Genomic DNA, 23,055 nt, shown 5'->3' on the forward strand with positions numbered 1-23,055 from the left:
TGCCCTATGTCTAGGGTAAAACAAAGTCCTTTCGTGAATTGCTTTTATGAAAACCAAATTTCACCTAACCTTTTCAGTATTAGATTCAGTATAAATATACAAATCTAGTTTTGGAATTTATGCCCTAAAGTCTCATAATTAATAAATTATTTAAAATAATGATTAATTATTTTATATATGTAGTTATCCATTAAGGAAAGATTCAAGGTCATTTTATGTAATTTGAACAGTATGTGGTAGACATGTAGGTGGATCATGTTCAAGTAATAACCTAAATAGTTTGTAGTATATGGATAAGATTGGGTGCCTTATCTTAGTGACTATGAATACGACTCCAATTTGTAAATATTACAGGAGTTGTAATGTTACAAACGATTCAATTGGAATCGTTCATGTGGAGACATACGAGTGGAGGTATCCTATACATAGGTTTGTATAAGACTGGATCGCGTAATAATTAATCTCTTTTTTATAACACAATTGACTGAAGAGATTAAAATTTTATAGGATAACCATAGGTAAATCAATCTCAATCCTGAGTGAGTTATGAACTCCAAGTAGAGAGCTGGGAACATAGTTTCACAAGATAAAATTCACTTCTTTCTGTTTTTAGGATAAGTAGATGAATTGCTCTCTGAAGTCCTAACTCTAGGTTTTGAACAATAGTGCCCCTCCCTCTCATTGGCTCGAGAGGGTTCTGTTTATTGTAGGACCATAAACAGATTGTTTTTTAGAGGATCGGTAAGATTTAAGGAGTAAAAGGTAATAATAGAGGTAAAACGGTAATTTAACCCAATTGTAGTTATATACAATTCGTGAATAGTAATTGATTATATATCGGAGTGCAATTGTGAGTTTTTAGTGAAGTGATCCACAGTTAATGAATGTTGATAAATTTAATTAAAGAGCTTAATTAATTAATCTCGAATCATTGAAGCTTCTAATATGTAGGTCCATTATGTCCCCCTGCTAGCTCATTAAGGATAAAACAATGAAGATTTAGTTTTGGAAGAATTGAGTTGTTCAAACTGAAGGAACTCTAAATAGAGCACCAATGAGCAGAAGCGGATCATTCCAAATCCCATTGAGAAAGAACACAAACAATTATAATCCAACGGAACAGATTATGCATAAATAATAAATTACAACATGCTTCTTTAAATGAACAGACAAGGGATAGAGTATGCAAACCTTCATGGATGAACAGCCACCACTGATACAGGTTCAGTTACAGGTGTACACGAGTGGGAACTAGCAGTTGGGATTGAAACAAGAAAGGCCAAGCACTTTTCTCTTCCTTTATTTACAGAAAGCTGGTACATCCATTCTGAACCTTTCTTCAAGTATCCCTTGATCGTTCAGCAACTCGTTCAATAGCACGAACTCGAATGTAACGATCAGAACTCGATCTCAATGACCAACTGGATGAACCTCGACCACAATCAAGTTCAACCTGATCCTCGAACCTCGAACGGAACTAGAACACCACCACAAGTGTTACCTTGGTATTCTCGGTGTGAGAATCCAGGAGTTGTGGGCTCTATGTGACTTTGGATAGAGGAATAAAGGAGGTAGACGATCGAGTAAGTGGGAGATGGATGATCTATCGTATAGACTAGATACTCGATCGTTTAGTAAGAAGAAGCCTATTGTATAGACTTACTACTTGATCGTATAGCAATGAGTAAACGAGTAACTATCGTATAGTAAACTCAGAACTTTATCGTGTATGCTCTCTATGATATCGTTTTGTAAAATACTTTTACTTGATAGCCTTTCTGTGAGATCAATCCGAATGAATCATCAACATCTTAATTTTGGAAAATCATTTTTCTTTTATCTCACAGTTACCATAAAACTTCCAATTCAATTCGGTTATTAAAGAAAAAGAATAATTAGTTATCATAAAATTAATATGTTATAAATAAATATAATAATCAACCTATCATATTATATTTATAACCTATAGTTTTAATATTTCATCATATGAAACATATAAACCATAGTTCTTTTTATATTCTATGGTATTTAATATAAATCATATTTATATTAATTCCTCCAATGTATCAAATACATCATATCAATTATATCACATATAATTGAATTTTCTGTTGTTAATTTGAACACTTCTAACTAACCCAAAATATGATTCTCAACTTGAACCCATTAAGCTATCAAGGGGACCTTATGGACCTGTAGCTTGAAGCTCCAATGGTACATGAATAACTGATTAAACTCTTTAATCATGAGATCCACCATCCGCTAACTGTTGGTCACTCCACTAAAGACCGACAGTTATACTATTCGCACTACAGATATATTTCTGTGTCCATATGAATAATCAACAATGCGATGACCCTTCACAAATTGCTCGTAAGTAAGTTGGGCCAATTCACCGATTTGCCCCTGTAGTTACATCTAACTTCTTAAGTATCACTGATTCCTCTAATGAACAATAAGTCATAGTTCTACTATGACTGAGTCCTCTCTTCCAAAGAGAGAGTGTGTGACCACTATATTCAAGATCCAAAATCAGCCCTTAAGGGAGCAATTATCTACTTACCCCTACTTCGGGGAAGGAGTGAATTCCGTCTTGTGTAGTTAAGTTTCCAGCTCCCCAATCAGACGAATTCCCAAAATGGTAGGCTTGTTTTGTTGGCAATTTGATCACTCTCTCTCACACAAATCAAAGGACCGCTCTCATAAGCAGAAGTTCTCAACTCACTCAGGATTAATGTCATATCACCAATGGTCATTCTAGTGAAATATAAGTTTAATTTATCAACGACGTTATATAAAGAGACTAATCATTTCGTGGTCCGGTCTTATACAAACTCTTTGTATAGGATACCCCGCTCACATGACTCCACATGAATGGTCAAGATCAGACCATTTGTAGAACTTTACAACATTTGTAACATCTACAAAGCGGGTCATATCCGTAGTGTCGTCAAGATAAGATATCCCTTCTTTATCTATCTAGTACAGACTATTTGGGTTATTACTTAAGGCATGATCTACTTGTATGTCTCCACATACATGCTTAAGTTACATGAAATAACCACGAATCTTAGTTTATTGGATTGAGTAAAAGCTTATAAAATAACATTTATTTTATTAATAACAATATGTTTACAGAATGTTTACAAACTACGAGACTACCAAAAGAATTAAGACACCAATCTCAATGCAAACTCTAAGGAAATTTATGTTAATTGTATGTGATACTATTAATATAATGTATATAGATACATTATACTATAAATTTAATTTTGAATTAGATTCAAAATTAAACTATGAGAGAATAATATATTTGAATAAGATTCAAATATTAAATTGTATGAATGAGATTCATATCATAATTATAGGTGAAATTTAATATGAATGAGATTCATATTAAAACTATACGTTAAATGAAAGTCATATTAAAACAATAGTTTATGAGAGGAGAATGCAATTGAATATGATTCAAATGTAATATCAATTAAATATGTGATCTTTAATTAATTAATATTAATTAATTAAATTAATTAATATTTATTTAATTTAATTTAGTTAAATATGATTTAATTTATTAAATTATATAATAAAATTGCCCTACAGTTACAGGGGAGTTACTTGACTTGTAGAATGGTTCTACATTTAACCAAAAAAAATAAAAGAACTTGCAGGAAAATTGTTCTTCTTCAATATCACTCAGTGTCAACATTCCATGAACTCTCACAATCTCTCCTCAAGCAAAATCATAAAGAAAAGCTTTCTCTGTAAACTTCTTCCCTTGTCTTCCAAAAGAGATTCTAACAAACCTTTTCTTTGCCAGAGAGTAGTGGAGAAGATCTTGTGGTCGGTCTTTTTCGAGAATATTAAAGAGTTGTAGAGATCATGATCACAGTGAAAAATTAAAGAAGATTGAAAAGTTGTTTTCGAAGGTATCATCTTTTCGCTTGAAATTCTTCATAGTATAATGCATGCTTAGTTAGAAGATGTGTTATACTTCTCTGTGTTTTCTATAAGTTCGAAATGTAAATTAAAAGCACACGCGTTTACATGCTTTTGCATGGGATTCGATCCGTTTATCTAGATGATCTATCTTTATAAATAATGATCAAAAGAAAACCAATAAAGTCATTTTATTTTATATATTAGACTTTTGCTACTTTCTATAGGACATTTACAAAGAAATGCTTAGCTCATGATTAAATAAATAAAGAACAAAATTGGAGACGAAGAAAGTTTCATAATAAAATTAATGAAGAAAGATATTAAAATTATCTATTGAAAATGATTACGAGATTATAGTAAGAATTAAAATGCTGAAAAAATAAAATTGAAACTAAAATAGTACGTGAACAAAAGATAAAAGCCAGAAAACCTGAAAAACAGAAGAAGGAAAAAGTTAAACATAAAAAAATCTATAAATCTAACTCGATCTAACCCTATTCAATATTTTTTAAGGAAAATTGGGTAATTTATAGTCCAAGACTTACCAATGGACCTAAAGCAACTAAAAACTCGTTGAATCAGGCAAAAACAGTAATGTAAACAAAAATAACAACGGCATGGTACGGGTGTTCAAATAAATGAAAATTTTATGGATTGGGTTGGTTCATGGGTTCACCTAATATAACCCAAACCAATCTGAACCAACCCGAATTTATTATTAACTTTAAAATAAATTTTTTCATTACTTAGAACACAATTATTTATACATACATTGATTTTAATTTTATTTAATTTCAATATTTTTTGAATAATTTATTTTTCAACGACTCTTAAAAATAGTTTCTTTGCACTCTATAAAGAAAATTTTCACTATATAAATTGAAATTTAGTTGTTAATCTTAATTCAATATATGAAAACAATTAAATTAGATTTTTACATATTTACGTTTGGCTTCTTTTTAGAACAAATTTTTAAATAAATGACCAATTAACCCGAACCAACCCAACCCAAATATTTCATGGTTTGGTTGGGTTGAGGTCATTTTTTAATAAGGGTCATTTGGTTGAAAAAATTTACAACCCGAATAATTGGATTGGGTCTAAAAAGTCTTTCAATCCAACCTAACCCAATCCAATCCATGAACACCCCTAATTGATGGATGGTTCTTTTGGTGAGATTTTGGTACATTTTAATAGACTTCAAGGAGGTTGTGGCAAATGCTGAATATGAGAGACAAATACGATGCCCAGAGGAAGTCATTAACAGACCGTTTGGGGCAAGAACTATCCTAAGACTATAATACTCACCTCTTGCTACAGTAAATACTATTTTGTAATCCCCAATTAGCTACTGTCAACATTATTTCAAAAATCCTTATTTGCTACCGTTTTTACTATTTTACTTTCATCATTTTTTTCTTTGCTACAATATTTACTATTTTATTCTCAAATTTAAATAGTTTACATCTCAAGCACATATTATTATAATCTAGATTAAAATAATCTATACTCCAAACACAATCTATTGTAACTCAACTATAATAACCAGTTTCTTGTCCCAAACGTTCCCTAAATATTAGCCTAAATCGAGTCTGCGAACTTTCCTTTTTCTGCATTTTGAATTTGTTGTCTACAGATTGCAGTCGCAATTTATTTTTGTGAACTACAATAGCAATTGGGGATTGAATTAATTTTCTGCATAATAACATACACAAATTAAGGAGTTTCTTTCCAACTTTCAACACTTTTTTCATAAGATTATAGATGTCGTCCGTGAATTTCTTTTTGCTATATTGTTAAAAATCAACGCTCGACCGACCGATGAACACCCCATCAATACGTATAAATAGCACCAATTTGGTTATGTGTTGTTAGAAACTATTGTAATGTTATAAATATTTGCAGCATTTGCCAAATCTTTGCAACAAAACCATTACAATAGACATGTTTTCTTTTACTGGTCATTTCCATTTAATTCATAAATTTTTTCAAATACAAAAATTCTTGTCTTATCCAACGAAAAATATACATTTTTGTTTTGAATTAATTATTTATATTCAACTTTTAACCGTAGTGAGAGAAATTGATAGACGCTTAAAAGTTGTCATAAATTTTTTAAAATATACAGATTGTCGTTTTTTCTTTGCAAAGCACAACATTTTTTAAAATAAAAAATACTTATAAATTAATTGTTTCATTTTACTGATTATTAATAGCCAACAAGAACATAGCTCAACTCGTATAGTGTTCATAAAAAATACGCCTTATCTATTTCATAAATAAGAAATTGGTCATGAATTAATTAATTTCTATTCAATGATTGTTATATATATATATATTAAAAAATATGTAGGGTGAGAAAATCAAATATCTGATTTCGAGATTGATAGTTCTAACACTATGTCAGTTGAGCTATGCACATTCTGAAGATGGTTAACTTCATTAATCGCTATCATTTCTAACTTATGAAGCACAAATACTTCATGTGAGACAAAGAATCAGTATCAGACACGTATTGAATACTGATTCTTCCAAATACGTATCTGACACGCGATTTGACGTATCTATACTTCCAGATACTTTTCACATACGTATCTATGCGTACTTTTTTTTTTAAAGAAAAAAAACAAGTAACTCATTAATCTTTCTCAATCTAAAATTAGACAACCTATTTAAAAAACTCACTACTCGAGTCCAAAGCTAAAAGAAAAAAATAAATAAATAACGGACCAAACCCTAGACTATAATCTAATCTCCATCTTCACATTTGAGTCCTCACAAAGTCCACCAAAATATAAACCATTTGGATATCTTCAACAATAAGTTCTTCGTTTATCTTCATACTTCTGCCTCTAATCTTCTTCTTCTTTTTCTTTGCAATATGAGTCACTTTTCTATTGCATTTTATTAACTATTGTACTTTAACATCTTAGATGTTGCGTTTTTTGTATTGTATTTCAGTGTTTGTATTCTATTTTGTGTTATTATTATTAACTTGTATGCTAAATTTATCTATATCCTAGATTTTTTTTTAAAGAAAAAGAAAATATATCTTCAACATATTAGTATTCTTGTTTTTTAGAAATATATATATTAAATATATATATATATATATATATATATATATATATAATAGTGCATCTTTAGACGTATCTGTATCTTAATTTTTTAGAAATTGACGAATCGATGTGGGATGAAAACCCGATTTTATTGTAGGATTGAAAAATGGATGGAATAGAAATGGGAAGAGAATTGGAGTGTTGAATAAATGTAAGGAATGGACAGTTGGCGCCATAACTTGAAATGATAAGTTTCAAAGATCACACTTTCTTCGAAAAACATGCAACGTGGTGTCCATGCCATCACCATTTCTTTTTAAGAGTTATGGCTCTTTCTTTCTTTTCTTTTTTCCTTCTTCCTTCGTCTTTAGGATTTCAACTAACTCCTTTCAACCTAGTTGGATTTTTTTAATTTTTTTTTTTTTTCACAATTAAAACCAATCATAATAATTTGGTTTTCAAGGTATATGAATTTTGTTCGCCATAACATGCATTTACCTTCATTTTTAACTCGTCTCTCAGGGTTTATCATTTCATTTGAATGAATGGAAAGGACTCGAGTAACCAATTAAATAACTCATCGTTCAAAAGTCAGATTCGACGCTTGATGACTCTAGTATTCTCCAACGAACTGCTCACACTATCTACTTGTCTTGAAAATCTTCTAAGAGTGAAAATACAACACAAACCAATTCTAGCTATTTTAGCATGTTTTGTCCCCATTTACATGTTTTTGGAAAAAATCTCAAGAGGTCATCAAACATAAAATTCCTCCAAGTTAATCATGCTTAACTTTGGAGTTCCTATGATTGAGTCACCGAAAAAAATATGTAACTTGTTGGTATAGGTAGTAAGTATCAAATTTTTAAGCCTTTCTCAACTATACTTTTATATCCTTATGACCCACCTCATTCGGATGTGATCTTGTTTCATTCATGCATCCATCTTGAACTCGGATGTTACATGTCCACCAGTTTTTTCCTTCGATTCATTCTTGAACCATATCCTACTAGGAGAGGATTCACTCTCATGCTATACGTAATGCCCCAGACCTAGGACTTGGAATCTAGGATTTGTTATCTGATGGTCCCGACATTCTTCTGCATGCAACTTGACTATGTATCAATTTATTCTTATCAACTACTTTTAAGAGAAAAGACTATCGCCTTAAACAATCACATGACATTTTTAGCATATTTTGTTCTCACTCCCATGTTCTTTGAAAAATTCCAAAAATGTCACTCAACATAGAATTGCTTCGAGCTAAGCAATTTTAACTTTGAAGTTCATATATGATAAAACAACCAAAAAGACAGTTGCACCTTATTGGTCTAAGCAGTGCTATCAATTAATTGACAAAAAGTAGGTGAAAATCGATATTGAAGATGATGTTCAATGTCAATTGAAAACTAACATTAAAGATAACTGGCATTGAAATCTTGGTTGTCTATAATGTCAGTTTAAAACTAACATTAAAGAAAATTGACATTGAAGATCTTTTATAACACGATCTTCAATGTGGATTTTCAACCGACATTGTACCCCTATAATGTCAGTTTTAAACCGACATTAAAGCCCAGTTTTGTAGTAGTGAAGCCTTGACGTAGTGAAAGGGTTGTAAATCCATTTATTCATTATATGGATTTAATAGAGACCCTGACTATCATTTCTCATGGCGATGTCAAGATCTTGTAGATCAACCTAATGGGATTAAACCTATAGGTTGCAAGTGAATCTACAAGAGGAAAAATGGTGCTGATGGTAAGATCTAGACCCTTAAAGCTAGACTAGTTGTAAAGAGTTATACCCAGGTTGAAGGAGTTGACTATGAGAAAACTTTCTCATATGTTGCCATATTAAAATCTATCGAGATACTCTTGTCCATTGTCGCATATTATGACTTCAAAATTTGATAAATAGACTTCAAGACTGTCTTTCTGAATGAAATAAAAGACGAATCAAACTTCTACCATAGGGTGAAGGGTTAACTCTATCAATCAACCTTTTCCATTATTGTTTTATGACGGTAATATAATGCTACCACATCTCTCCTTTTTTTTCTTCTTCTTCTATTTTCTGTATTTTCAAATGTAATCTAAAATATAGATATATTAGAAAATATTAGTACAGGATCTATTGTAAGAGTTTGGTAACATGGCACTTAATTATATTGGGTTGACAAAGGAGAAAAAAAAGTTAAATTCCCTTGTTCCTTTCTTTCTTTTGTCAACTTTCATGAATAGATGTTTATAATTCCTTTCATAGGCATGGAGTGCTAAAAGCTTAGCTAGATGCCCAATTATTTAATAGGTGTGGACCTTTTGTTCCTAGTAGGTGTTAGCTAGGTGTTTACTTGATTACAATTCTCATCCACATTCATAACTTTTATACTCATTCATATGCATGAATGGTGTAATTTAATTCCATTGATGCATAATAACACAAATCATATACAATATTGACAACAACATAGAAGACAAGAAGACAGACAGAAAAATAGAACTAAAATGTTTTACACATATTGGTAATCTAATTTGGTATAATATCATCCATCTGGGAACCGTGTGTCCAATAAAAAAAAAAAAAAAAAAACCTTCATGAACAAAGAGCTAAATGATTACAATAAAGTATTTACCTATTAGAAAGCTTCTATAATGACTCTCATAAAACCTACTCCTAGTGAACAACTTAGTCTCTCCCTAAGTTTGAAATTTCCTCTTTTATCATATTAGCACTCATTCTATCTCTTATTCGAAATACAACACAGCTCAAACAAGCTAACAAATACTTCCCTTTAAAGATGAGATCCTCATTAAACTTAGGCTTCTCTAATTATAAGATAGATTCATACTTCTTCACATAAGTGAAAAACTTGCACAAAACTCTTCAACCAAATCTCCAGGACATGTGGCAACAACTTCATAGTGAGGTTCAGAAAGTGTTCTTGATAAGCTCTCACACCACAACCATACACATACAACAAAGGGGCTAATCCTAAAAGAATACAAACACACCAATATAAAGAGATACTACAAGAAAACAACTCTTTATAAGAGCTTTTATAATCCAAGCCGAGTTTTTTTTTTTTTTTTTTTTTTTTTAAATAACAGTTTTTTGAAAACTTATGTTTTTATTTATTTATTTATTTGAATTTAGCTAGGAATCCATATGTTTACTTAAAAAAGGTATAAATTATTATTAAAAAATTGTTAGAAAACAAATGTTTAATTATCAAACGGATCTTAATTAAGTTAACATAATTGCCCGACATTTTCTTCTAACTTGGCAATATCATCCTTATTTGTCTTAAATGAAAGTTATTTCCACAAACTAATATAAGTCCTTTCAGGATATTTTTTTTCATGCACATGCTACCTAGAAAACTTCTCATGGGTCATCCAACATAGAATTTCTCCAAGCTAAGCATGTTTAATTTTAGAGTATTATGATTGAGCCACCAAAAAGATAGGTGGACTTTCTTAGTAACTTTCAATTCTTTTAACTCTTTCTTAACCATACTTTCATATCCTCAGGATATCTATCATTCTGATGTAAACTTGATTCATTCATATACTCTTCCTAAATTTAACTATTACATTAGAGTTTTTAATAATTTATATATTTACTATAAAATACAAATATTTGGTTTCGAGTTCTCAATGCTCACATTATTGTTTAATTCTCCATTCAAATAATTGTTATTCTTTCGCTACTATTCCACGTCATTTTTTGTCATGTAAATAGGAATTTAGTATATATTGGCAGAAAAATTCTTTCCTTGTGCTCTTGCTTTTCTCTCACTCCCTCATTTTCATTCAAGTTCTCTCTCTCTTTTATTTTACTTTTGTTGCAATCTCTTTTTTTCTTTTGTTTTTTTTTTTTCCTAACTTCCCTTGATCAATAAACACTTCTTTGGGGAATAGGGGTACAAGTAAATTTTTCTTACCATTTTGTGTGAAAGTGTAACGGTAAAGAAATCATCATAGAGAACCTTCCTATCAAATTATCAGGGCTTACCAAGAGTATGTCACCTGCATGCATGGGCACACAATACTTCATCCTTATATCTCCTATGGCAAAAAAACCTTTACTTGCTTAGTCACCTTGAGTTTCCATCAATCATTAAGCCATTGTAGTTTGTAAGGTTGTGAAGGAGGTATAGCATCCAAAGCCTAATCATGAGATTATACTAGAGCTCACAGTATCCGTACAGCTCCCACTATGAATCACTACACTACACGGTACTGTTTGTACAAGGCAACATGTGAAAAAGAACCTCTCTAATTCTCCAAATCATCCTCCTTCATATGTGTACTTAAGCCTCTCCTAGTGATTAAGGATAACTATGCAGTATTTTCCACTTCTTTCCCTCCATCTTGGTCACTCATTAACCTTTTTCTTTCTTAATCATCCTCATTCACATCATTGATTATCTCCCCTTCTCTAATAATTATTGTTCTTTTATTAGGGCATTCTCGACTTATGTGTTCCACTTCTTGACATTTCCAGCATTTAAGGTCTCCATTTCAACCTATGGATGCCGCCACCTTTGATTTTACCTACAATAACCACTCTTTCTTATCTTTAGGTTTATCACTTCCTAACTTAGCTTTAAATTTAGATTCTATAGGTTTGTTGCTCTATTTCCAAAAATTTGAATTGGAAAAGATTTTAAAAGTGTACCTTGATTTCTACGCCTCCGAAGTTGATTTTCAACTTTCACTGTAAGGTGCACTAATTTCTCCATGTAGAAATTATTTTCTCTTCATCCTCATCTATCTCCAATCTCTCCATCAACCATCTCCATCTCCTTGAAACAATGTTCCACACGCTTACTTCCTTGGTGTAGAGCTTGAAGTTTTTGTATGAAAACTCTCAAGTAATGTTTCGATATGACCCGCCTACTCATGAGCTCTCTCAATTCTAACCATGTTTCAATGGGACCCTTTTGATGCCTCCTCTTAGAACACACCTTATCCCACCATGTCTGTGCATAACCCTAAAAATGCATTATAGAAATGGTTACCTTTTTCTTTTGAGAGAGATCGTTACAACGAAAAATGTGTTTTGCCACATATTTCTTTTGGAATTAGTCTTGAGGGTCAAACTTAACATAAAAATTTTGAAATTTAACTTTAATGTTTGTAAAACCTCGTCCTCCATAGTAGTTTTCTCTTCTACCTTGTAGCCTTCTATTGTGTAAACATTTTCTTCCCCTTTAGTTTTGTCGCTCCCCTTTTCTATGTCCATCTATAGTAGGATCAGAGCCATATTCATCTTGCTTTGAGTCTTCTTCCTCCTCGGGAGCCTCCACAATTGGCCTTCTTACTTGAGGTCTTTCCCTAGCTTGAAGTCTTTGTTCTAATATGTCCAGTCTCGCATTGACTAAGGTTCCACATTTTGCATGAATTTGTCAATGAGTCCTTGTAACTTCCCCTATAGAACATGTCCATTTCTTGACATTGCTGTAAAACAAAAAAACAAGTGAAAGAAAAATATGGATCTCACAAAACCACTCCATCATATGTTTCACTCGATAGGTGAAATTCACTCATGCGTACATTCTTTAATATAGGTTCTCCCATACAAAGAACATTCTTTAACAAAAACAAAAAACAATTAAAACTAATCTTGAGTGAAATAAATACCGCGACTTCGGTCTTTTTCAATAAAATCATCACGTAGTAAATCAACAAAGCCTAAAGTGATCTCTCTTTTCCCTTCAAGTTTACCTACTATGGTACCAGCGTGATGGTCTCCACCAGACATAAGAAATGCTTTGGCTCGTACACAGAACCATTAGTGGCTCGGCTTCGTCCGCAAAACTATAGCTTCTGTCTCTGACGCATCATATGCAGGTTCTAACTAGCATGGAGATAGGCGTCCATGTGATTCCTTCCTAGGTGGGGAGTGGTGACCCCGGTAAAACCTAGGATAAGGATAAGCACGCCCAGTTTGAGATTGAATCATTTCCTATGATTCAAAAGAAAAGAAGGAAGTGATACGTTCTATTTCACTCGCCGATAAGAGTTCAACCGGTAGAGCCAGATGCAGTAGTTCCTATGGTTTATCCTGAACAAGTAGTTTCAGCAATAGTAGACTCAACATTTAGAGAGTAATACCACCTGACGCAGGGGGAAAGAAAAATTCAAAGCAACTGCTTTTTCTTTTATACCCAATCTACAGCTTAGGCTCTAACATCAAATTATATAAAAACTCTATCATTTGAAATTATAAACTCTTTTGTTGAATCCCTAATATCAAATTCTAAAGCTCCAAAATCAATTTAATGTCAATCCAAAGAAAATTATTAGATTTAGATTACCTTCTGATCAAATTCTAAAAGCTATTGTACATTGTTTTCCAATAACCCTATCCTACTTGGCCAAAAATATTTAAAAGTCCATTCCAACCCCAACTCAAAAAATACATAATAAAACTAAAATCCCAAATAAAACATACATGGCTCCAAAATAAAAATACCACAATAAAATATGTTTGCAAATAAAATAACACTAATGAACTTAAAAAAAAAAATCATGCGTTTTCATCTTGTAACATCATATGAATACTTGTAAGTCTATTCTACCTCTAATTCAAAATAATAATAATAATAATACAAAAATCGTAAATAAAACATATATAGAACCAAAATGAAAATACCAAAATAAAGTATGTTTGCAAATAAAATAACACTAATAAACTTTAACAAAGCTCAACCAATTTCATCTTGTAACATCATATAAAACCAATTGTAGAGCTTTTGACGAGTTTTTGTTACTTGAATCTCCTCAATTGAGTTTATATCTATTTGTATGTGGGAATTCAAAACTAATTATAGCTTCTTAATCCTTTGAACGTGTGATTGATCCTAAAGGTGACATGAGGACATCTTAGTTCATATCATGGGGTCTCGTCAATTCGGATTGGATGAGATATCGTGATTGTGAATAACGAATTTAACATGAGTCACTAATTAATGGTGTAAGCAAAAAAACTTGTTTTTATTGTTTTTAAGATTTAGGTCATTAACATTAGCACAACCAAATTTGGATCATCCGTAACAAAAATCTTGGCAACTATTGTTAGACATCAGTTCACCTCTGGTTTGTGTTTACATTCAATGCCTTAATTTCCATTCTTTTATCAGTCATTACCTTTTCTGTTTCTTTTTCACTCTACCTTTTCAATTTTCAAATCAACTTCCAAAATCCTTTATCAAGGTTACATACAGTGCACATGAATTATTTAAGTTGTTGAACGATTGGAATTAACTAGTTGTTCATGTGGATTCAATCTTGGAGTACTTTGTACTACAACTTTTATTAAGATACAAATATCACTAAAAAATCATACTCTAAATTCATCACTAAGGAGAAATTTTTATCTAATCAATAAAACTGAGAAGTCAAATCAAGATGAATACGATTGCTATTAAGGTAACTATCCCAGTCCAAGTTTATGCTACGAGGAAAATTTTGGCCTAACAACAAAAATCAAAATCTGGCCAAAGTTAAAAGATAAATAAATAAATACATGACAATTACGATTGTATTTGGTAATCATTTTATTTTTTGTTTTTACATTTAAAAATTAAGTCTATAGATACTACTTTCACCTCCAAAAATCTTCCTTTATTATCTACTTTTTACTAATGGTTTAAAAAACCAAACTAATTTTTTAAAATTAAAAAAACTAACTTTTGAAAATTTTTTTTTTTTTTTTAAATTTGACTAAGAATTCAACCATTATACTAAAAAAAAATGCAAAACATTATAAAAAAAGAGAGGAAATAGGCTTAATTTTAAAAAACCAAAAACCATAAACGAAACGATTATAAAAAAAGGCCTAAATATTTCAACTACTCGACACTAAAATTGTTGAAAATCAAGATTTGGCCCAATATTTTGATTAAAATGCCAAAGACTTATAATAAGAAAAAACTTGTTAGTAAATTTATGTCAACATGGCATAGATCAATAGGAATTGCATGTACTCCTCTGGAAGTCAAAGTTCAAATGCCTACACCCCATATTTGGTATAACAATATATATATGATAAGTAAATCTAGAATTCAACACAAATATATATATATGGGGAAAAAATCTATTTAAATGAAAAAAGTTTATATTGTTACATGAGCTACCTGACTTTGCAACCATTTTAATTTTAGAGCCTACTGATCCGAGTGGTGGCTATATTACAAAAAATGAGACATTTACAACTAAATGGAAACTGCATCCTCAGAAACATGATTTGGTGTGGATTGAGGATTCTGAAACTCATTCTGTTCCAAATACTCAGTTTCAATTGTATCCTTGAGGATGAAAAGCCTTTGTATAACAACAGGCTGAGTCATATTCCTTGCTTCTCTGATGTCTGTATCTTCCTGGTTCAGATGGTATGAATCAAGCATAATCTTTATCCATTTATGCAGCTCTTTTGGAGTTCTGTCCAATTACACAAAATCATTTATAACACAATCATTTCTTGTACAAATATGTTAGGTACCTAGGTAATTAGTGTGGGGTTAGGAATATAAAAGTAATTAGAGAGGAAGTTAGTTACTAAGTATGGGTATGGTTATAAATAGAGGGATGCTAAGTGGGAGAATGGGGCATTAGTTGAGTAATCTAGGGCTCGAGTTGGTATGCTCTAGAGAAGGGTTTCCAAGTACCATAAACTTGGATTATCTTATAGTTCCTTCTATAATTCTCAATACAATTTAGATCTGGATTCTTGTTAGGAAGTATCCTAACAAAATATTCTCATCCTTCACCTCATCCATAAATTTCCCAGGACCGAATTCTGACTTTTCATTATTTTAAATTTCATTATAGTTCCTAAACTTCAATCAATCAGACTGATCGACAATTTTATACTATTGTCAAGTATTCAAAATAGATGTTATCGCCAACAAAAACTTAGTTTAACTGACATCGATATGTGTTGAGAACCAAGAGGTCTATAGTTCAAATCCCCACACCACCAATTTTCAAAAGAAAAAAACAATTAAGAAAATAGATGTTATTCTGTTCCTATGGTGTCATTTTGGGCGTCAATGTTATTTTGTTGTAAATTATTTCATAGATGGATAATGTGATTGTGAAATTATCAACATGCTAGCCATAAAAGCCATATAGATTAAGCTAATACAAAACTTGAGAGTCGATTTGGGCATGTATGGAGTGTTCCCTATCCATTACTCACATCAACTAGTCTATATGGCTGCCATATTTAGGCCACATCATCCATCTGATAAATAATTGACAACAATTAAAATAGTTACATTTTAAAGTTTTGGAAACATTACGGACTAGCCCAAACAAAGTAGTAGGTAGATTTTGAGGTAAATTCTGATGATTAATGAGACATATAGCAGAAATATGCAATTATGATGAAGAAAATGTACGAGAAATTATGATATGAGGCTTACTCACGTGTATAAAGCTTTTGGATCTTTTTGTTCACTTCCATCACCTGGGGCGAAGGCTGTTGCTAAAGCAGAAAATCGTTCTTCAGGATCAACGATGTTTAGCAAATGCTTTAACAGCTTTATTTCTTTGGGGGCCATGCTTCTAAGACTGCTTTTGGTGGCTTTGTATAAATGATACATTATTTCTTTCACCTACATTCACAAACAGAGAGACAGGTGAAATAATATTTGCATCTGAAAATGTTGGAAAGCTTTGGAATGTCATTCTTTTAGACTGCTGAATTCAATACAGATGGAAGATTTTGTAATAGTTAGGGATATTAGTATGGGGTACATAGGGACATAAGGGTAATTAGTTAGGGAGTGAGTTAGTGTATAGGATATTTAATAGAATATTAGTATGCATATTAGAAGGGGCATATTATGTAACGACCCGAGTTTAGGAGGGGTACATGAATGAATCGATATCACATCTGAATGAGAGGGATCCAGAGATGTCTTCAATATAGTTAAGAAAGGCTTAAAAGAATTGAAAGTTACTACCTATACCAACAAGGTGCACCTTCTTTTTCAATAGCTCAATCATGAAAACTCTAAAGTTAAGTGTGCTTAGCTTGGAGCAATCTTATTTGGGTGACCTCCTGGGAATTTTTCTAGGATGCATGTGAGTGAGGATAAAACATGCTAAAAGGACCCGTGTTGATTTGTGGGGACAACTTTCACTTCTAAAAAAGCATTTAAAGCAAGGGAGGATGACATAGCCAGGTCGCAGGGGAATGTCGGGACCATCAAGGGCCGAATCCGGATTCCGAATCCTGGGCCTAGGGTGTTACATATTATTAGTAAATAGCTAGTAAGTTTGTTAGAGTTCTTAGTTATAAACAGAGGGAGTGGGTTGGGGACAGGTGTGAAGAATTTTGTGGGATTTTCTTTGAGGAATTTGGGAGAGACTAGCCCTCTCGAAAGGCTATGGTATATTGTAGTTTCTTCATTGATATTGCAATATATATTTCTATCTTTTAGTGTTTCTTTGTGGTTCTTGAGTGTTCTTGTTAGGAGGTATCTAACTATCTAGTAGTTCTTCATCTTTTATATTTTAATATATTTCAGATCTTGTTCTAGTTAGTGGTATCTTAACAGATTTTTTCACCAAGGCCATACAATCTTCATGTAGTCTTTGTCATATAAATTGATTATCAGTGCTTCATAAACTATCGATCAAGTTTGTAATCCAGTTCCAATATATCAATTACAATGAGAAATTAGAAACAATACTCCTCTTTTGTGCATTAGCGTGTGTTTGGCTTGCCTTCTAAAGTGATTATTAATTGATAAATTCTCTTTTTCTTCTTTTATAAATTGATAGTGTTTGGTTAAGTTTTAAAGAGTAGAAACTGCTTTTGATCAATTAAAATCACATTCTAAAATTTTCATAAGTGCTTTTAGAGGAATCATTTGATCAACATTCTTTCAACACTGCTATCATAATAAGAGCTTCACTTTAAAATACGTTTTCTAATCCGCATGTCAAACACAATATGTGTGAAGCAATTGGGCTTGATCCTTTTGGATTGGAGTCCCAGACTGAGGAATTTATATATATANTATATATATAAACTTGGGTTGTTAAACCATCTCACAAACGACTAATTTAAAAATAAGAGTAAGTTTCCAACTCAAGCAAAACTGGGGTTGCTGCAGGGAGTTACTTTCAAGAATTTCAAAGTTAATAACAGCAATTATTTGGGTATTAAAATGAAACGAATATGGCAGCTGTAGTGAAATCAATTTAAATCTAACATTACCTCATTCTTCATGGTCGTGGATTCTTTTGCAGCAGCCCAAGCACTGTTTATCAAAAGGATCAATGATGAATCAAGTTCCTTTGCCTTTGCAAGACTTGCAATCTTCTCACAAGCCACATCCAATGAGGGAGAAGTCAGTATATCATCAAATTTGGCCTGTGCAGAATCCAATGTCTCCACATTTTCTAATGTTCGATCATAAGCACTAACTGCAGCCAAACATCTGGCTGCCAGCCGAGCCACCGCTGCTCAAATAGTAAAAAAAAAAAAAAAAAAGTTTAAGAGAGAACTGGTGGTAAAATATTTACTAAGTTCTTTTTTTCATTTGGATTTTTTTTTTTTTTTCAGATTAGAGTAACTATCTAACTCTGGGCTTTAGTCAATTCTTGAGATAATAAATGTCATTGCTCAATCCTAAATCCTAAGACGAGTACAAAAACGAACTAAATGTATGTTAAAGTGTGAATGCACAATACAAAAAAATATGAAGTATGATACTTCTGTTATTCAGTTCTCAGGTGAGAAATGCATGATAGGGCTTCTAGATCTAGAGAGGAGGAACTTTATAATCATACCTAAACTAAAAAATTAAATTCTTTTAAGTACTTGTGAAAATGGTTCAAAGATGATGGTTTAACTTACAATTAATAAAGAAAAAAAAAAACCAAAAATAAATAATGAAAAATTTCAAATTATTACCATCACGATCTTCCAAACTGTCATGGGTTTCTGATATCAAAGTAAGGAACTTAAAAAATTCCTCTGTGAACTCTTTGCGCCGCTTTGCAACTATGGCATTAATGTCAGTTGGGCTGTCCTGTAATTCCTTGAGAAGTTCACCGTGGATTTCCATTTCATCATCAATCTGTATATTTCTCACACATGATCAAAAAATGCAAAAACAGAAAACAAAAGTCGAAGCTCTAATTGTTTACAAATTGAAGTCTGGTCATCAGAAAAGATCAACAAATAACAAGCAGTGAATATTATTTACAGCTTAAATTCTCATCTAAATTTTGTTTTCAAACTCTTGCGAACAAAAAACAATGCAGCACGATATGGTATTCATGAACACAAATCATAGCAAGAAAGATCAAGAAAAAGAAATGGAGACAAAAACGAAGAGGACAAGTACATACCCTTTTGACCTTTCTCCTAAGTGAAATTAACTTCTCTTTCATAATTGGATCACTCTCCCAATCTGCCCGCCTTTGGCAATGACTGTAGAAGCTCTCCCTATACTTTTTCCACTCCTCCCTAAATACCAAAAACTTCCTCCATTCTTTAGTCTTGGGCTTCTCATTCATGAAAATATCAATTATTTTATCACAAAATTGAGAGATGGTATATCCCTCTGCAACTTCCATCTCTGCTTCCTCTTCCTTTTCAGTTGTAGCTACATCATTCACTAGTGCACCTAAGAAGCAAGTTTTTGCTCTCAACTCGCAATGAATCTGATAGAATCCAAACAACTAAAATGATATTGAAATATAAAAGACAAAAGAACTACAAGATAAACTAAGTACTCGTGGCACTTGGAACCTCCCTCCTTTCAAGTAATATCACTTGAGCTTAGACCAAATAAGTCAATGAATACATTCATCCTTACATACCCACCATTTATAACAAATGAGAATAATCAATACTAACTTCCCAAACTAATTACTAAGGTTCTATTTGGTAACTATTTTGTTTTTGGTCTTTTGTTTTTTAAAACTAAATCTATTTTCTCTCAATTTCTTATAATGATTAGCATCTGACCAAATTCTAAAAATAAAAATAAGTTTTTAAAAACTACTTTTTTTTTATTTTCAAAATTTTGGTAAAAAGTAGATAACAACGCAAAGAATTTAATGTGTGTTTATAGGCTTAATTTTTAAGAAACGTAAATCAGAAAACCAAATTGTTACCGCCTAGTATACCTTACCCTAATAGTATTTCTAACTATATCACAATAGAATTCATATTAGAATCCTTGGAACTATGCAAGAGCCCAAGAAGCAGCCACACACACGTACAACATAGTCCCTGACCAATTATTCGATGATTTCCATTTTAAGAAAAGTTCGTGTGACTGTGAGTGTGGATACATTGCAAAGGGTTTTAAAGATTAAAAAGAAACGGATGTGAATTCAGAAGCCCTAATTATCAGCAAAGGGACAGAGCTGAACAAAAAACGAAAAGGTAATGAAAAAAGTGGTAGGCGAGAAGAAAAGAGAATTTACTTGCTTTGAACTGCATTGGAGTTGTGATTGTAACAGGTGTTGGGTTGTCGGATTTATAAATTTCCGGTGATGGTTTGAAGAGCGAAGCAGAGTAGATGGATGGAAGTGGTTTTAGAGTGGCGGAAAAGCTGGGGAAGATGAAAGATTTGGTTGAGGAAATGGAGAGCTGAAAGAGCAGGTGATTTGTGAAAGCCATTGATGCCGGAAATTTTGAGAACGCAACTCAGAGGGAAGGGCCAACAGCCCAAATAGATGAAGCTGGAGACTGGATATCAGAATCGTATAATTATTTATAAACATGGAATAATTATATAATTATTATTTTGTAATATTATGTAATTTACAGGATAAATTGAAACTTTTGTCCTCAAGTACAGGAAGAAGTTAAAATTTAGGTTTTACGGTTTATAATTAGAACTTACTCCTATGGTTTGATAAGAGCTTCTTAAATAGTTCCTATTTTATGTACTATTTAAGCGGACATAAGAACTATATATATGAAGTTATACCAAATCATAATAAGTAAATTCTAAATTTTAAAAGCATATAGACTAACTTTTAATTTTATCCAAACAATAGGAACCAAATTTGGAATTTAATCTAATTTATAATAATTACATAATACATATTTTGATTTTTCAAACAAAATGAATTGAGTTTATAATATCACATACTATATTTCTAAATGTTTTTATTTTTATTTAATATAATTCTACATTTAAATTTTTTAAATATAAATTCCGGATATGATGAAAACATATAAATGTTAGTTTTCAGAAATTACACAGTTTGAATCACAGAATTCAAAAACAAGTTTAAAAAACAGAATTCGATTTATCTATTAAACACATATTCATTGACTCAATGAATCTAAAAACATAAAACAGAATTCGGATTACAAACCATCGATATTTTAGGGTTTTGAACGATGCTTTAGGTATCTTTATCCCAATTCAAGCAATCATCAAATCAAGCAAAGGCATTTTGACATGAAGTTATGTTGTAACAAAGGACATGCATTTGTGGAGTGTGTTTGAAGGGAGCATATTCAACATGCCTCCATTATTTGCAACCACCCTACAAACCAACCGAAGAACCCTAGAGGTTAAACCAAAATTTCAAAATCAAATCTCACCAAGGTTCTCGATTCAAGGTAATTCTAATCCCGAACTTGCCAAATCACATAAATTATTATCGAGCGCCTAGTCTACTTAACCGAAAAACTTGGGATAAGTTTAATTCCCGAAAGTCTATTAATTATAACAAATTAATACAAACAATTCGTATTGTCTAATTAACTGAGTACAATAATGTTCTTAACGGGGGAAATGGAATATAAGAACGGAATACATTAGTAAATTGATTACAACTTAATTAGAAATACTACACTCAATGTATAATATTCGAACTCAAAATTGTGCCAAATGATATAACAAGGCTTAGATATGGAAATAATCAAATACTTGAAAAAAAACCTCAAAATCTTTGGAGACTCAATATGTAGACGAGGCACGGTTTTGGTAAGCGTTGTCGTGAAGACATGTTCTGCACAGGCTGCAAGCATACTACAACTATCGTTTCAGCAGGATACGATGACTAAATTTAGTAGAACTATAACCTCGAACTACTCAAATCTAGCATAACTCTTGGATACTTGCTCTCAACTCAACTCAACTCAAGAACAAAAGAACAAAAGCAAGAAAGAAAGCAGAGACTAAATTTAGTAGAACTATAACCTCGAACTACTCAAATCTAGCATAACTCTTGGATACTTGCTCTCAACTCAACTCAACTCAAGAACAAAAGAACAAAAGCAAGAAAGAAAGCAGAGACTAAATTTAGTAGAACTATAACCTCGAACTACTCAAATCTAGCATAACTCTTGGATACTTGCTCTCAACTCAACTCAACTCAAGAACAAAAGAACAAAAGCAAGAAAGAAAGCAGAGAACTCTTCAATTTAGAATGGGATGTTACAAATGAAGAATCAAGTTGCTATTCATAAGCTAGCAACTTAGTAACTCTCCAAAATACAAACTAAATCAAATAAATATAAAAATTAAAACATTTGTCAAATTTAACTTAATTGAGTTGTTATGTAACAACCCAACTTCCTAAGACTTATACTAGGTCGTTACTACATTCAAACATAAATCTCAAAATGACTCTCTCATAAATTATAACTAAAATTAAAATATTTTATTAAGTAAATAGTTTTTGTAAAACCTAAATAATTGAAAATCTTTGATTGAGGTCCCCTTGAAATATAAGTTCAAGATAAATTTTATGAAGCTTTAACCCGACCTACCGTAGATGAGATATACCCATAAACCTCTAGTGAAATCCCGAAGGAGATCAATAACCATTGGTGAATCTCGTAGGAAGCACAAACCTCTGGTCAAATTCTGAAAGAGATCACCAATCTCTGGTGAATCTCGAAGAAACACAAACATCTGGTGAATCTCGAAGGAAACACTAACCTTTGGTGAATCTCAAAAGAGACACTAACCTCTAGTGAATCCCATAGAAAACAAAAACCTCTGGTGAATTCTAAAGGAAACGCAGACCTCTGGTAGATACATGTCCAT

The 23,055-nt window shown here is 31.8% G+C and overlaps 1 protein-coding gene across 3 annotated transcripts; it reads right to left on the minus strand.

Annotated features, from left to right (window-relative positions):
- Positions 1 to 15,089: 15,089 nt before the first annotated feature.
- Positions 15,090 to 20,741, minus strand: LOC120074727 (uncharacterized protein At4g37920). Of its 3 annotated transcripts, none has more exons than XM_039027946.1 (6): positions 20,472 to 20,741; positions 19,382 to 19,696; positions 18,942 to 19,107; positions 18,243 to 18,487; positions 16,442 to 16,629; positions 15,090 to 15,451 (listed from the first exon to the last, which is right to left on the minus strand). In XM_039027946.1, the coding sequence occupies exons 1-6, from the start codon at positions 20,661 to 20,663 to the stop codon at positions 15,226 to 15,228; spliced, it is 1,332 nt and encodes a 443-aa protein (XP_038883874.1). In that variant the 5' UTR covers positions 20,664 to 20,741; the 3' UTR covers positions 15,090 to 15,225. The 3 variants fall into 3 exon arrangements, with proteins under 3 accessions (XP_038883874.1, XP_038883875.1, XP_038883876.1); XM_039027947.1 differs by having other exon boundaries at positions 19,382 to 19,659; positions 20,468 to 20,741; XM_039027948.1 differs by having other exon boundaries at positions 20,468 to 20,605.
- Positions 20,742 to 23,055: the final 2,314 nt, after the last annotated feature.

The sequence above is a fragment of the Benincasa hispida genome, chromosome 3 (assembly GCF_009727055.1).
Source record: "Benincasa hispida cultivar B227 chromosome 3, ASM972705v1, whole genome shotgun sequence".
Taxonomy (NCBI): Eukaryota; Viridiplantae; Streptophyta; class Magnoliopsida; order Cucurbitales; family Cucurbitaceae; genus Benincasa; species Benincasa hispida.